At 38.4% G+C, this 16,235-nt stretch overlaps 1 protein-coding gene across 1 annotated transcript; it reads left to right on the top strand.

Moving 5' to 3' along the window:
• Positions 1-1,422: 1,422 nt before the first annotated feature.
• On the top strand, positions 1,423-4,542 carry LOC102257493 (ornithine decarboxylase antizyme 2-like). The gene is made up of 3 exons (XM_014531971.1): positions 1,423-1,498; positions 2,900-3,024; positions 3,442-4,542. Exons 1-3 carry the CDS (start codon positions 1,423-1,425, stop codon positions 3,835-3,837), a joined length of 597 nt encoding a protein of 198 aa, XP_014387457.1. The 3' UTR covers positions 3,838-4,542.
• Positions 4,543-16,235: the final 11,693 nt, after the last annotated feature.

The raw sequence follows: 16,235 nt of genomic DNA, 5'->3' as shown, positions 1-16,235 counted from the left end.
TTTTGTACTATCCTCTTAAGCATTGACAGCTATGTTAGACAAGTCTTATAAAATAACTTGAGAGGTACTCTTTCTCTTTTTTGGAAAAATGACATTATCTCTTCCTAAGATGTTTTGAAGAATTCAATTGGAAAGTCATCTAGCCATGGAGTTACTTTTATGGGAATTTTTTGATAGTGGGTTTAATTTCCTTAATAGATACAGGGGATGATTAGAATTTTCATGTTTTGTGTGTTTCAGCTTTTATAAGTTACTACAGACCTGGTGCATGAATTCGTGCACCAGTGGGATCCCTCAACCTGGCCTGCAGGATCATGCTGAAACTGGATCTCTGACATCCCCCAAGGGGTCCTGGATTGTGAGAGGGCGCAGGCCAGGCTGAGGGACCCCACTGGTGCACAATCAGGACCAGGGAGGGACACAGGAGGTTAGCCAGCCGGGGAGGGACCATGGGAGGGCTCTAGGGCATGCCAGCCTGTCTTGCTCAGTCCCAATCAGCCGGACCCCAAGAGCAAGCTCACCTACCGGTCGGAGCATTTTCCCCCTGGTGGTCAGTGCACGTCATGGTGATTGGTCAACTGGTCGACTGTCTGCCTCCTGGTGGGCAGTGCATGTCATAGCAAGGGGTTTAGTGGCCTTAGCATATCATTAGCATATTATGCTTTGATTGGTTGAACAGACGATCAGACACTTAGCATATTAGGCTTTTATTATATAGGATGTCTTCCAAGAAATTTGTCTGTTCCCTTGTCATTTTCTCTTTTAGAGATGTATACTTTGTTCATTCAGATAGTAATCCTTAATATATTTATATGTAAGAATGAGAAAATAGAAAGATGGGGAGCCTTAACTACCTGGGTGGATCTTGTTGACTGGGATATTTCACTCTATGTGCTAAGACAAAGAGCTGACTCTCTTGTTGAAAGATACCTTCAAATTCTATAATGCAGTGGGCTTTATTTTAAGGTACCCACACTAACTGCTGAGGTTCTTTCTAGATTTCATTTTTTTAGATAAGAACCACACACTTTTTGTTTTGTTTTTGCTTATAGGTTAAGTGCTAAAGGAAGACCATTCATTGGGTGGCAATTTGAGCTAAGTACAAATTTCCATCAATGGACTTTCAGTACCCCAATTTTAACCTGCCTCTTAGCTGAGGTCAGATTTCCCCTATACTCTAAGGCTACTTCTCCCTTACTTTACATGTCCCCATAGGTACTTTCCCTATATATGCTTTTGACTCTCCAAGGATATTTTGAAACTTCTCATCTACTTTTGACCACAATTTTACTGCCCTATTGGGCATATTTAATACCTGCTAACTGTTCTGTTCAAAATATAAGGTAAATTGTAATCCTTTAAAGCAGTAGTAAAGTCATACCAAGAAGATATTGCAGAACTGTAATTTTCATGTAACATGAAATGGCTTTTATGAAAAATGGTGCAATTGCCTCTAAAGAATTGTTTGTTATTCATCAGCATCCAACAAAATTGAGAGGTATGAAGAAGGTATATTGAGAAAAGTTTCTGTACATAGATGATTTGCAAAGAAAATAATAGACACCTTATTTTGGATTGTGTCAGGTTATTTATTATATTTTTAAATCGATGATGCTGAAGTTCTTGTAACAGATCATTTACATGACTGATCAAATATTTATGAAATGAAAAAGTACCAATTCTTTCACATTAAAATCAAAATGTGTGTTTAGATCTCTATAATTCAAGCAACAAGGTATTTGGAAAAAAATCCCTTTTCTATTTTATATATGAACACTAACTTTCAGTTATGTGAATAATTGGAGTAAAACATTTTAAGGTAAATTTTTTCCTACCTAAAATGTAAAGTTTCTGTTTTAAATATTTCAAAACAGCCATGTAAAGATACACACACTTGCATATGGAGAAAATCTTTTTTCTTAGTAATTGAATTTTGTAGCCATATAACAATACAAATAAATGCATTCCTCATATGAAGAGAACAAGGAAGAGAGATACCACAAAATGCTTCACCATACCTCAGTACATTTAAATATTAAAAAAGTAACAAAACTTATAATTCTAGGAAATGTCAGAGAACTATGTAAAACACATAATAGTAGCTTTGTGAATAGTGAAACATAAGTCAATGTTTTATATGTTCTGCAATAGCATTAAAAGTAATTTTTATGACAGAAAATTAAAATGAAAGCTGTGAACACAATCTTGTATAGACATATAATTAGATCATCCATAATATCTGTGTTCCATCCTAAAATTATCATTTTAATGCTGTGCTTTTGCCACCAAACATCTTAGAATGTTTCATCTTATTCATTAAGATGAAAAATTTTAATCTTATTCATTAGACATATTAAGAATTATTTAATTGTCTCTTCTCAATCTTTATGCCCCCTATCCCTATTGGTTTAAATTTAATAATAGAAAACAAATGATCAGTACCAGATTTAGATCAGTACTCAAGTCAGTATTTAAAAAAAAATAAGGAAAGATGGTCAAGGCGATCAAGAGACGGTCTTGATCATCATTAATCCTCAAATACTGAGTCATTAGTGAGAGAAGAAATAATGGGGTCCCCTCCCCTATATTCTCCAGCTCCCTCTTCTATCCAAATGCTAGAGTGGATTCTATCATTGTATTAGTATGTAATGGTTGCTGAGATACAAATATGCTAATTCCTTAACACACAGTGTCTATGAAAATGTTCCACTATCACAATTTCTAGTTGCAGGGGCCTTTCTCTATGGATAACTCTAATATGCTGGATCATGCATATTTTCCCAATTTACCAGTTACTTTGGTAGCTTTATGTTGCATTTCTAAAAGGAAAAACAGAGTTGGAGGCAGGCGCTTGCCGAGGCTGGAGGAGGGCTGTGAGCCTTCGGCCTGACAGGGACTTAACCCGCAGAGATCCAGAGATCGCCCCGCGCGCGACCGCCACCCACCCAATCATCCACCTACCCACTCCCTGCGCCGCCTCCTCCCACCCTGAGCAGAGCCGCCGAGGATGATAAACACCCAGCACAGTAGTATTTTGCCTTTGAGTAACTGTCCCCAGCTCCAGTGCTGCAGGCACATTGTTCCAGGGCCTCTGTGGTGCTCCTGAGGCCCCTCACTCACTGTCGAAGATCCCCGATGGACGAGGGGTGGCAGGGATCCTTCTCTCTCAGCTCTAATATACAGTGGGGCCTTGACTTACGAGTTTAATTCGTTCCGTGACGGAGCTTGTAACTCAAATTACTCGTATGTCAAATCATAAAGTGAGCCCTAACCGGCTCTGTTTAGCTAGCATGGCTCTGTTTAGCTCTATATTTCCATGGTGCCCTCAATCCCATGCTACTCTGAGATTGACCATAGGGGCCTCTCAGCACCACCTGGGTAAGGGGAGCCTACGATGTGGCCAGAAACAGTAGTAACATGGTCCCTGGACTAATCTCTTCCCAGGACGAGAAGCTCACTGTGACCCAGGACCTCCCTGTGAACGATGGAAAACCTCACATCGTCCACTTCCAGTATGAGGTCACCGAGGTGAAGGTCTCTTCCTGGGATGCAGTCCTGTCCAGCCAGAGCCTGTTTATAGAAATCCCAGATGGAGTATTAGCTGATGGGAGCAAAGAAGGATTGTTAGCACTGCTGGAGTTTGCGGAAGAGAAGATGAAAGTGAACTATGTCTTTGTCTGCTTCAGGAAGGGCCGAGAAGACAGAGCTCCACTCCCGAAGACCTTCAGCTTCTTGGGCTTTGAGATTGTTCGTCCAGGCCATCCCTGTGTACCCTCTCGGCCAGATGTGATGTTCATGGTTTACCCCCTGGACCAGAACTTGCCCAATGAGCACTAATGGTCAGAGGATGCTTTGCCCAAGAGCCACAGTGGGGGAAGAGGGGAAGTTAGGCAGCCCTGGGACAGAGGAGGGGGCTCCTCGCTGTCTAGGGAAGGACGCTGAGGGGCTCAGGATGAGGGTTGCCTATTGTGTTCTTGGAGTTGACTCGTTGAAATTGTTTTCCATAAAGAACAGTATAAACATATTATTCACATGTAATCACCAATAGTAAATGAAGATGTTTATGAACTGGCATTAGAAGCTTTCTAAACTGCGCTGTGTGATGTGCTCTATCTAGCCTAGGGGGAGGACATTGCCTAGAGGGGGAGGGACTATCTGGGTCTGGGCCAAGACCTGGAGGGTTGGTGGGTAGCACTGTCAGGCTCAGGCTCCCCAGCTATTGGGCTTTCTTTTTGGTTTTTAAGACTTGTGTATTTTCTTTCCTTGCTTCCTTCCTGTCACCCCAGGGGCTCCTGAGTATAGGCTTTGCAGCCCCATGCGCAAAAGTGTCCTCGAGTTGTTTTTTGACACTCCACCTGGGCTTCTCTGTGTGCATTTGTGTCCGGCCTGGAGAAAGCAGGTCTGACCCCCTCTTTACAGCTTAGTGTTTGTTATTCTGGCATTTGGTTAAACTGGCTTAATCTGTTAAATGTTATCAGTGCATTTTGAATAGGGGCATTCAAGTTCACTCCCACCACCAGGGCTTTGGGGTGCCTGGGCCCTATAAAAGACTAGCCAAACTCCAATTCTCAGATCATGGCCAGGAGTTGTTGCTACTGGCTGCATGGCCTAGGCCCCAGCATCTCTCCTTCCTAGGGTCACAAAGAGCAGAGAGGAAGAGTAATAGCGACTCGGGGCCTGGGGATTGAGGGGGAAATCTGTTCCTAAGGACTGGATGCCTCTGCCTGGCTGAGTGTAGTGCTAACTGTACCTCCCCACCGCCCAATAGGTTCTGAATAGTGCCTGAGACCCTACTCCACAGGGCCTGGGGGTGGGACTGGGGTAGTAGAGGTGGCCTGCCCTTTTCTGTTTTCAAGGTACAGCTTGTTCTAAGGGGAGAGGAGGGGGAGAGATCTAGTCGGGGTGAGGGGGATGGGGGTGTCAGGGAGGCAAGTGTGTTGTGTTACAGTGTCAATAAACTGATTTAAAGTAAAAAAAAAAATAAAAGGAAACACAGCAATTAGGGTTAATGTAGCAATATATTTAAGGGAGTAGTGGACCCTAAAATGGGTACATTGCTAAACTGTTAACTTGCCTTGGCCTGGGTAGCCACTCTTTATAATCGAGATGGGAAATGTTGCCTTAAAGCTGAATGCAGACCTTGGTTTAAATTTATGGCTAACTCTAGATAAGGGTCATGAAGTGATACTCTCATTTTTGTCTAATACGTATCTTCACCTTTATAGTCTTTAACAATAATACCCTTAAGATCCACAGAGTGGAAAGATTATTAAAGCTAGCCTCTGTGTTTTCCTCTGAGTCTCACTCTGTGATTTTCATACACATGTCGGACTATGTGTTGTTTTCAATATTTATCACTCATTTTATTTGTACTTTCTCTGGACGTGTGTGTGTGTGTGTGTGTGTGTGTGTGTGTGTGATTCTCCCTCCCTTCGCGCCTCTCCCCATCACTTTCACTCTCTTCCTTTTTCTCTATTATGTGTGTCTTGGCTTATGAATTGGAATCTTACTATATCTATAATGAATCTACTTTCCTATATGCATATATGTTAGTTTATTTTTCTGCCTAGGTAGTGTATGTGACACATTGTCTCCTACTCTCTTTCTCTGATACTTCAGTATTTAATCCCTTTTTCATCTTTTCCTGTCCTTGTCACTATGTGTCCCTATTCTTCATTCTTCATTATTCTTTTTACACATTAATGTGTAGGTATTTTTCAGATACCATTATTTACAACCAAAATATGTTTTTTATTACAGTTTACATTCAATATTATTTTGTATTAGTTTCAGGTGTACAGCACAGTGGTCAGACAATCATACACTTCACAAAGTTTCATCAGTTTTCATTTTTGAATCAGGTTGTATATTTGCTGTACTTAATTGAAAAGATGGAAAGATGCAACATTTACTTTGTAGACTCATAGGATTATACAGATGAAAGAATCGTAATGAAGCTACATTACTCCCACATCTTCTAGATTAGAGCACTAAGTCCTAAAAAGGTTATGTGACATATTTGAGAACACACTGTACTCTATTTAATACAAAAGCTATTTCAAATAGTTTTTTTAAAAACTTTTTAGTGAAGCTCATAATTTTTTTTGTAGATAATATGCTAGAAACAAAGAGAAGCATGGTTTTCCATTTCATCCTATTGTTCCTATAAAAGTAAAAACTGGGATTTCTTTTCATTTAATAAAACTATATGAGTTTTTGCTTTGCTTTTTGCCCATTTTGGAAAACTGCATGCTATATTTTCAAGTAATTTTCCCAAACTTTCTTTACTTAAATAGAACTTTGGTGATTGTGTAATATAGGAGAGCATATTTATGTTGTTTCAGAATTAGTTATATGTCTACTTTTTTATTGTGATTGTTCAACTTTTTTAAAATTGTAAGTATGGCAGTGAAATCCTTTTAAAATTTTATTTTATTTTTACAGTATTATAGATGTCCCCCAATTTTCCTCCCCTCTACCCCCTCTTCCCAACCTATATCTACTATTTTTGATGGTAAGTAACTTTACAGATAGGATATTATACATTTCAATTAGTCATAATAAATATATTTTCATTTTGTTGAATAACTTTAAATTTTTACATCACATTCTGTCATTAATTTGAAAATGGTAAATTACTATTTTAATTTATTATTTCCTAAACAATATAAAATAATGCATATAAAGACCAAAACATTTTACAAACACAAATAAGAAATTTTGCTGGGAAGTGAATTTCAGTTAAGTGCATCTTAATAAAAAAATCTGATCTACTTTACCTAGAAAAAATAGTTTAACAACAATATATGCAGTAAAATTTTAATATAAGAATAACCTTTGCACTATTGTAATAATACAGGGATTGTTTTCAAACTAAATCATAAAATATATATTCTGAAAGTGAAAATATAGTGAAATTCATATGCCAGACTATTTTCTACAATATAAAAATGACTGTATCTATATTTCCAGAAATCTGGTTCATTTTATATTAACCTCCAATTATCTTCTAAGTATCTATCCAAGGAGTAAACACTTTAGATTCCTTCTTTTCATTTGTGTCAGGTAGATAAACATTTGCCATATATTGCCAGTCATTATTATAAATGTGGAGAATAAAAGGGAGAAAATTAAATCAAGTTGAAGCTTCACTTTTCTGCTCCTTGTTCAAAAATGGACATTTGCTCCAAGAAGTTATTTTGCTATCAATGACCATGTTCTAGTAGTGATCATCCAATACTGCTCTTAATATGAATTACCTTTTTTTCCTAAAGTGAAGAATCTTTACAGGAAATACCAGAAAATGGTTTTTAGTTATTTACTATTAAGGTATGCAGTCTGATATTTCTTGGAAATCTATTATCTTGGAAGTTTCCTTTACGTGTGTAATAATTACATCATAGCATTATTCAAGTCATTAAATCATTCATTCAACATACATTTAACGAGTGACCACTATGTACCATATGCTGTTCTAAGAGTATCATAATAATTTCCCACCCTTGCCTTATTTAAAGGTCATTCAGAATGACATAGGGCTTGGCATTACACCTATTCATATCTCTTACTTACAGTTGCTAAATAGTTTGAGGCTGAAACTTGAGGAGGGAATAGTAATTAAAAGTTTATAACATAAGCACCCTTGACTTTGAAATTAATTTAATTTAATAAAACTATATGAGTTTTCCTCCTATAATTTCACATTGAAATGGGAATCGGTACTACTAGGTCTTGTGTCATGAGTACATCTCAGTTTGCTCTGACAGTCCTGGCTTTGTCTGTTATTGCATCATAATTTTAATAGCTCCCTGTTTCATTCTCATGAGTATCCCACTTTAAAAGATTAAAATTATATATATAAAGTCACCCCAGTTGTGAGAACAAACATCAGGCTCTTAGGGTTATGCCTGGCCCAGTACTCAATAATTAGTATTACCATCACTGCTAATATTCTTAGAAGCAGCAGCACCCCTACTCTCTTGACCCTTCAGTGCAGTTGAGAAGTTTGAACTGTCCAATAAAACTGGTTGCCATTACTACCAAATTAATCACTCTTTAATGCCAGTAAGTTTATAATGAAATGTGGTTTTTAATTTCCCAACCTATTGAAATGTCAGGCAATGCCAAGAATGTGGATCAGACATTTTACAAACAATAAAAGTAAACAAGAGTTGTGAAGAGGCAATTTATCATGGTGATTAAGTGTGAGATTTATAGATTATGGATTCTACCCATTACTAGCTGTATAATCTTTTACCTGCCCTGTCCCTGCTTCAGTTATAACACCCACTAAATTCTCATAATAGAACATACTGTACATGTGAAAATTCAATGAGCTAGTGCATGGGAAATGAAAACATAGTATCTGGCACATTGTAATTGGTCAAAATATTGGCTTTCATTTTTAAAATTGGAGGTAATTTCAAAATGGGAAAACACAAAGACCAAGCACAAAATTTTTGCTGAGTAAGCTTCTTTATTTGTAGTGTGGTAAGAGCACTTAATATGATATCTACCCTCTTAACAAATCTTTAAGTGTACAGCACAGTATTGTTAACTATAGGCAATATGTTATATAGCAGATCTCCAGAAGTTTTTCATCTTGCATAACTGAAACTCTATACCTATTGGACAACTCCTATTTTCTTCTCCCCCTTGCCTTGGTATATACCATTCTACTCTCTGTTTGTATGATTTTGACTGTGTTAAATATAAATGGAATCATGTAGTATTTGTCCTTATATGACTGCCTTTTTTGCTTAGCATAATGTCCTCAGGTAGATCCATTTTCTTGCATATGGCAGGATTTCCTTCTTTTTTTAAGGCTGAAAAATATTAACCATCTTAAACAATTATATGTATGGCTCTTGGGAGAAAAGCTGAAACATGTGCCACCATCATAAATCCAAGAGCTGAAAAAGAGAAAGTGAGTTAAAGGCACCACGACCACCAAATGGACCTAGTGCCGTGGTCAGCAAACTGCGGCTCGTGAGCCACATGCGGCTCTTTGACCCATTGAGTGTGACTCTTCCTAAGCCTTAGGAGTACCCTAATTAAGTTAATAACAATATATAGTTTAAGTTTAAAAAATTTGGCTCTCAAAAGAATTTTCAATCGTTTTACTGTTGATATTTGGCTCTGTTGACTAATGAGTTTGCCGACCACTGAAGTGGAAGGTACAGAAGGTTTTTAGCCAGTGCTCTCTCATTTTGTCTGATCCAATTATTCTCATTATCTATGACCAGCTAACATTTCAGATAAAATGTCTTGGAAAATGATGGACTTTTTTCTTCTCATCAGCTATGAAGTCCAAGTACTCCATCATTGTTTGCAAACACCAACATTTTGAAATTTTAACTATAAGCATGATTTAAGATGACCTTTTTAACCCGAAGCATCTTTGCAATCTCAATCTACTCACCTAACCTCTATTCTCCACCCCTTTCCCTTTCCTCCATTTTTGGTGTTAGTTTCCCCCCATTTTGGTTGAGTAATGAGGAACTGGTTGTAGAAAGTTTCATTGAAGTCAGATGTTGTTCTATTAGGAAACCTTAACCTAATACTAAATAACTTGTTCATTTTAATGCAATGCTATTTTAATAAATGAACAACAACAACAAAAAAGCCAGCAGGCATTGCAAAATAATGACATTTGTGCAACAACTCATTTCCATATTAAAACTTTAGTTTTCTTATATATATAATATATATACTTATAATGGTACTAAGTATGACCCTATTCTTGGCAAACTTTCTTTCCTATTCGCAGTGAATTTAAAATGAAGAAAAGTATAAAGATGATAAAAAAGGAGAAAAAAATTCATAACTCTGACCTTTAGTGTAACATTTTTGAAGTAAGTCATTTATTAACACAAAGATGTTTGCCCTATAGCAAGGCATTTTAGAAAGGAGAAGAAATCATATAATAAAAAGAGATTTTGCTAATATAAAACATTGTTTCTTTTGTTTCTGAAGCTTTGGCTTTGGAATGACTGGATTATATAGCATCAACCCTGAGACCAGAGGGAATGACTTTCTAATAATTTAGTAATCTTGAAATGACATTAAAGGGAAACTTCCGTATGCTAACTCCTTAAACTGAGTTTGAATAACAAATGAAGATTAAAGCTGTATTTAAGAGCACAGATTGTAAATTCTAATCTGGTTTCATTTATTACATCTTGTGCAAAGCCAACATGTAAAGCAAAAAAAAATTATAACAGTGCTATTTTTTTTATAAAAGGTCAGAATCATACAAAAATGAACTTTTCTGTCAAATCTTTATACTCATGCTACAAAATGTATAAGTTTATCCATGGACTTAAAATAATTTAATACTGAATCCTAACTACCATATGCATGTCATCTGACCCCTAGTGCTTCAAACCTTAGCAAAGGGACACTGAATGCTGGCTTGGTTGATGTATTCCGTTTTTGTCATAGACCACCTGCCAGGGCTTATAACTGATCTGTAATGGGTTTCTTACCTTTTATTGTGTAGAAAATGGATTGATAGATTAGGCCTGGGGCCAGCAAACCTTAGAACCCCAGGTCTGCGGGAAAGAGTTTATCACCCTTTGATGTTATTTCTGTCTCATGTCAGCCAAGAAGGATGAGCTAGATTATCCCAGAGTAAGCTGAATGCCAAAATCAGCATTCTCCTCATTTATCCACCTTATAGTTGAGGCAAGGCCACTAAACGGGTTATGAAGGGACTGATAAGTGCCTGCTGGACAAATTGTTTTTGCTGCCTTTTAATTTGCTTACTGATATTAGAACTAATTACAAGACATCGAAGAGACAATTTCAGTATTTGTTGCTAGAGAAAATCAATCTGTTTTGCTGTAGAAGTAAAAGTATTTGAACTGGATGGAATGGTACAGTTATAATTTGTGAACATTTTCAGTTATCACTGGAAAAAGTATAGCCCATCTCTGGCATGGTTGGTTAAGTGTGGAAGAAAAGAGATAGACCAGGAAATGGGCCAGAAACTAAAGTCATTGCAAGGATATTTCGAGAAAACTCCATTTGTCCTGATAGTTTCGATCTGTAGGCTACCTGTGACTGATGATTGTACCTTAACCACAGTCTAAAAATAAATTACTTATGAAGGTGACACATTCTGCCTGTTCATGATGTGGGTTACATCAACAGTTTTGAATAGGGCAATAATTCTTGGACTTAGACTTTTATAAAAGAGTGAAAGTCTGCAACTCAATCACAATTTAAATGACCACTGTGAAGATCACTTTTATTTTTGCTATGACTGTTGTTACAAAGTCTAGACCAATACAGTTATCTCCTTGAAGCTGCTTTATTGTTTTGCTTATATCAGTGATGTGTATCTTTCTGATGGAACCACTAATGATGCTGGGGAAGGGAGAGAGGAAAATTAGTTTTCAGGTGCTCTGTAAGTTCTCATACACTGGTGACAAATACAGACAACCCTGAAACCAGGAAAATTAATAGAAAGGACACTTTATGTTTAAGATTTTATAAGGTTTGAGAGCAGATGAAACAGTTTTAAAGTACTAAAACAGTGGATCTCAACCTTGGCTGCACATTAGAATCACCTGGGAATCTTCTTAAAATCCTGATTTCCGGGCCTCATCCTCTGGAAATTCTGTTTCTTTGTTATGGGGTGGGGCCACAACATTAGTAACAAAGAAACAGAATTTCCGGAGGATGAGGCCCAGAAATCAGGATTTTAAAGAGATTCCCAGGTGATTCTAATGTGCAGCCAAGGTTGAGATCCACTGTACTGAAGTAACTGAGGAAGATGACGTTAACATCTTCAATTGTTTATACTGACACTGGAATGCAACATGATGAAATGATCACCTCTATTTTGAGTGGTGAATCAGTTTTCTTAAGATACCCCTTTCCAGTTCCTTACTTCATATGTGGTTACTTCTGAATGTGACCTCAACTGCTATAGTGGTTTGTTTGATGACTATATCTGCCCATCTTCCCATCCTCCACACCTCATTTCAGTACTAGAAAGGTCACCAAACTTGCAGTTAATAACTTAGTCCCAATGTAGGTTCACCACTCAGTAGCTCAAACTATGGGCAATTTATTTAAATCTTGTTTTGCCTCTATTTCCTTATTTTTACAATGGTGATGCATTCTGAGACATGTTTACTCATCCCCCAGGGTTTAGTGAGGAACTAAGAACTCAATATCCTATATAATAAATGACTAATATGCAAATTGACCAAATGGCAGAACAACTGGTCGCTATGATCTGAACTGTCCACCAGGGGGCAGACGCTCAATGCAGGAGCTGCCCCTTGGTGGTCAGTGTGCTCTCACAGGGTGAGCACCCCTCAGCCAGAAGCCAGGGAGTGGGCCTAAGCCAGCAGTTGGACATCCCCCGAGGGCTCCCGGACTACAAGAGGGCTCAGGCCGGGCTGAGGGACCCCCCCCGAGTGCACATATTTCATGCACCAGGCCTCTAACATACCATAATATTTTGTCATGAGCAGCTAAATTGTGGTTACTATTACAAAGTAGGTATCATAATTTCTAATACCAGTGGTAAGAAAGGAAGGGCCTATTTGCTAGGTGGTAGAGCAGCATTTTCAAACCTTAATGTACAGATGAAACACTTAGGGATTTAATTGAAATGAGGTTTCTGATTCACTGGGTCCAGTGAAGAAGGGTCTAAGATTCTGCATTCCCAACTTTCAGGTGATGCAATGCTCTAGGCCTTGGTCTACACTTTAATTAGTAAGTATGTAAGGGATGGCTGACAAGTATCTGTGTGTGAGTTGACAAGTCCCATTCATTGGAATATCCAGGCAATGTATTCTGAGATACTGGTGAGGCTTTTTCTAAAAATTGTTGTCTGTTGGTATGTGTAGAGCACATGCATCCAACACCAGAGGATACATATTCAACTTTGAAAGAACGCATGAGTACATCTGACTTATTTATACCTTTGAAATATAGCCCTTTTCAAAATTCAGAACCCAGACATGCCTTTGTCATATACCCTGTGCACTCGGATCTATTCCAGTGCCTTTACTTCCTATGTCATATATTGCAAGAGTCTGACCTCTGCCCACCTTATTTGGCAGGCTTCCTTGCCCACCAGCTTCTGTGTAGATTTAGCCAGGGGGTGGTATTGACAGGAGACTGGAGAGCAGGAGGAGGGGAGAAGTCAAGGTATTTCTTCCCCTCCTTCACTGCTTTGGGCAATGGCTGATACAGAACATGTAGCCAATAAATAATAGTTGCTATTAAGTCTTCTAATAATGATCCTCTAAAATCCCTCCCTCAATGATTACCTCCACTAGTTTGCTATTAATTTTTGTATAGGTGCCTTTGCAAAGTATTGAGCCTGCCCTAAGTTACACATTCAAAATCATGTTGATGATTTAGGGCCCTGGAATTATTGAAGAACTCTGAGCCAAGCCTTACTCCCATTTCTGGCCTTCCCCTAGATATCAGTTATCTACGGTTACAGAAGTGTTAGGTAACAAACCCCCTAAAACTTACTGACTTGAAATTATAACCAGTTATACTTGCACAGTCTGTGGGTCAACTGGGCTATTCTGCTGATATAGCCAAAGCTCAGAGGCTTTTGCTAGGCCTCTCATGCATTTTCAGTCAGCTGATGGGTTGGCTGGGAGCTGGCATGAATTATGGAAGGCATGATTCATTTGGGCTGTACCACACACTCCTTGCTAGCTGTGTGGTCTCTCTGTGTCTCAGTTTCCTCATCTGGTTATAAGGGGGAAATGACACAACAAGAAAGGACTAAGTGAGATATAACATGTATAAGCTTAGAGCTGTGCCTGGTACACAGTAAAACAGCAATAAGTATTAGCTACTGTTAGTTTTTTTAAGTATTATTTCCTAGAGATAAAAAGTAAAATAATTTTCCAGACAGTAACAAAACTCTAAAACAGTAATAATTATAATCTTCTACCTTAATCTATTTTCCCCTCAAGCCCTTCAGATATGCCAGGAGTATGTATGTTAGTTGTGTCATGAAACCACAAATACACTCTTCCACACTCATTGATTCTAACAAGAGCATCTACAGTCACAAAATCCTAGGCAAACAAGCCTTATACCTATTTGAGGGATGTTGAGGATTCACAAGGGCAAAAATTCCTTGGTAATTTCTTTCTAGTCCACGATTTTCAGACCCTTTGGAATACAACTCTGGATATCTTCCAATATTTTCTCCCACTGGTCCTTTTCACTCAGGCTGCTATCCCAGTGGGACTGCCCAATGTTCTTCCCATTTGTCCTGTGTTCTTCCTTGCCTGTCCTACCCTGCCCAGTCCACCTAGAATGTATGCCTTCTTTCCTTGTCCCTTACACCACAAATCTCCAGATCTGACTACTCCTCCATACCCACAGGAAGCCCAACAAGACTCATCTTGTCTTCCTGTTCCTCTCAAGCCCCCAGAAGTATTTCTCTTACTATGTTCATTACTTTCTACCTCATGTTGTCAGGCAGTTTGTATCATTCCTTTATTTCTTTATACATCCATGCCAAGAGTGCACTAGACGGTCCAGAAAAAAAAAAAAAAAACTAAACTTAGTCCTGTTTTTTAGTATTCCTTCTCCCTAAGAGAATTAGAGTCCTGGCTGTGTTAGGTAATAAAAAATAACATGTATTGATAATTTACTGTGTGTCAGGTACTTCCCAAGTACCTCTCTTTGTTAGAAGAAAAGTAACCTAAGATTACCCACTATCCATCTAGAACAAAGCTGAATTTCTTGCTAATCTGACACATATTAAAGGATCATAAATATTCACTTGATTATTGATGTAGTGCTGATTGTAGTGATTTTAATAGTGTAGAAGAAAAATAATTTTTCCAACAAATCTGCATCCATATATTTAGGAAAAGATAGATATTCTGCCCCAATTTATGTGCCTTGAGAGGACACCCCTGGCACTAAACTCCTAGGCAAATGCCACCATCTGTGTAATTTCCTTCCATTTGCCAATGTACGCACAGCAGGTACTATTAGGTTAACCTTTCCCTTCACCAGCATCCTTTTAAAATAGTAAATACTTTGGCTGTAGAAAAGCTCTAATTCAAAAGTGTAAAATAAAAAAATATCTCTCTTTCAGAACATAATGATTGAACTCTTGCCATATCACATTATTTTGCATTATGAGACTACAAAATATGGCTTATAGGTAATAGAAAAAGAAAAGAGACATGTTATTTGTTAACACCAATTAAGAGATTTTATGTTATAAGAATAAGCTATAAGATTAGTTATATTAAAATAATATGGATTTTCACCTTCTGTGATAGGTAACTGATTTAGTACTTTAATGCTGCAAGTGACAGAAAAATTTGTCTCTAACTGATTTAAATAATAAATGTCATCAGAGTTCTGCTCCTGTTTCTTCACAATTCTATGGGTTCCACCTTTATGACATTTCTAGAGGCCAAGTGCACAAAATTCGTTCACAGGTAGGGTCCCTAGGCCTGGCCTGCAATCAGGGCCGATCTTCCCTGGCTGCCAGCAGCCAGCCCTGCCCACTGCCGCTGCTGCTGCCAGTCACCCTCTGTTTGTGGGGTAACTGGTGAGGCGATCGGGGCCCCGACACCACCTGCATCTGCCACCACCCACCCCTGGTTCCTGGTTTCCCATAGGGCAATCAGAGCCTGCCAGCTGGCCTGGAAGAGGGACTGAGAGGTTTGCTGACAGGCCCCAATCAGGGGTGATCAGGGTCTGTGGGCTGGGGACAGCTGCATTGAGCATCTGCCCCCTGGTGGTCAATATGCATCATAGCCAACTGGTCGTTCTGCCGTATGGTCAATTTGCATATTATGCTTTTATATAGATAGATAGATAGATAGATAGATAGATATCAGTGTTTTCCAAAGCCAAGCAGGTTGTAATGATCATTTAAACAAAAAATACATTTTGCACCCAACCAGCGTGGCTCAGTGGTTGAGAGTCAACCTATGAACCAGGAAGCCATGGTTAGATTCCTAGGCAGGGCACATGCCTGGGTTGTGGGCTCAATCCCCAGTGTGGGATGTGCAGGAGGAAGCCGATCAATAAATCTTTCTCATCATTGATGTTTCCATCTCTCTCTCTCCCTCCCTTCCTCTCTCTGAAATCAATAAAAATATTTTAAAAATATGTTTTGCTATGGTAGATATGCATATACCTTCGGCACTTACCATTCCTATACATGCTGCCTGATTTCCAACTACCAATGCTTGCTTCTTTTTGCTTGAACTGTC

This window comes from Myotis brandtii, unplaced genomic scaffold (assembly GCF_000412655.1).
Source record: "Myotis brandtii unplaced genomic scaffold, ASM41265v1 scaffold834, whole genome shotgun sequence".
In the NCBI taxonomy this organism is placed as follows: domain Eukaryota; kingdom Metazoa; phylum Chordata; class Mammalia; order Chiroptera; family Vespertilionidae; genus Myotis; species Myotis brandtii.
This window is presented reverse-complemented; position numbering and strand designations above follow the sequence as displayed.

What these genes read in the sequence shown, in the direction of transcription:
- LOC102257493 (XM_014531971.1), top strand. Translation starts at nt 1,423, where the DNA reads ATGGCTTTTATGAAAAATGGTGCAATTGCCTCTAAAGAATTGTTTGTT. An exon ending in GCATCCAACAAAATTGAGAG is followed by an intron (nt 1,499 to 2,899) that starts GTATGAAGAAGG and finishes TGACAGGGACTT; the next exon opens with AACCCGCAGAGATCCAGAGA. An exon ending in AGGATGATAAACACCCAGCA is followed by an intron (nt 3,025 to 3,441) that starts CAGTAGTATTTT and finishes CTAATCTCTTCC; the next exon opens with CAGGACGAGAAGCTCACTGT.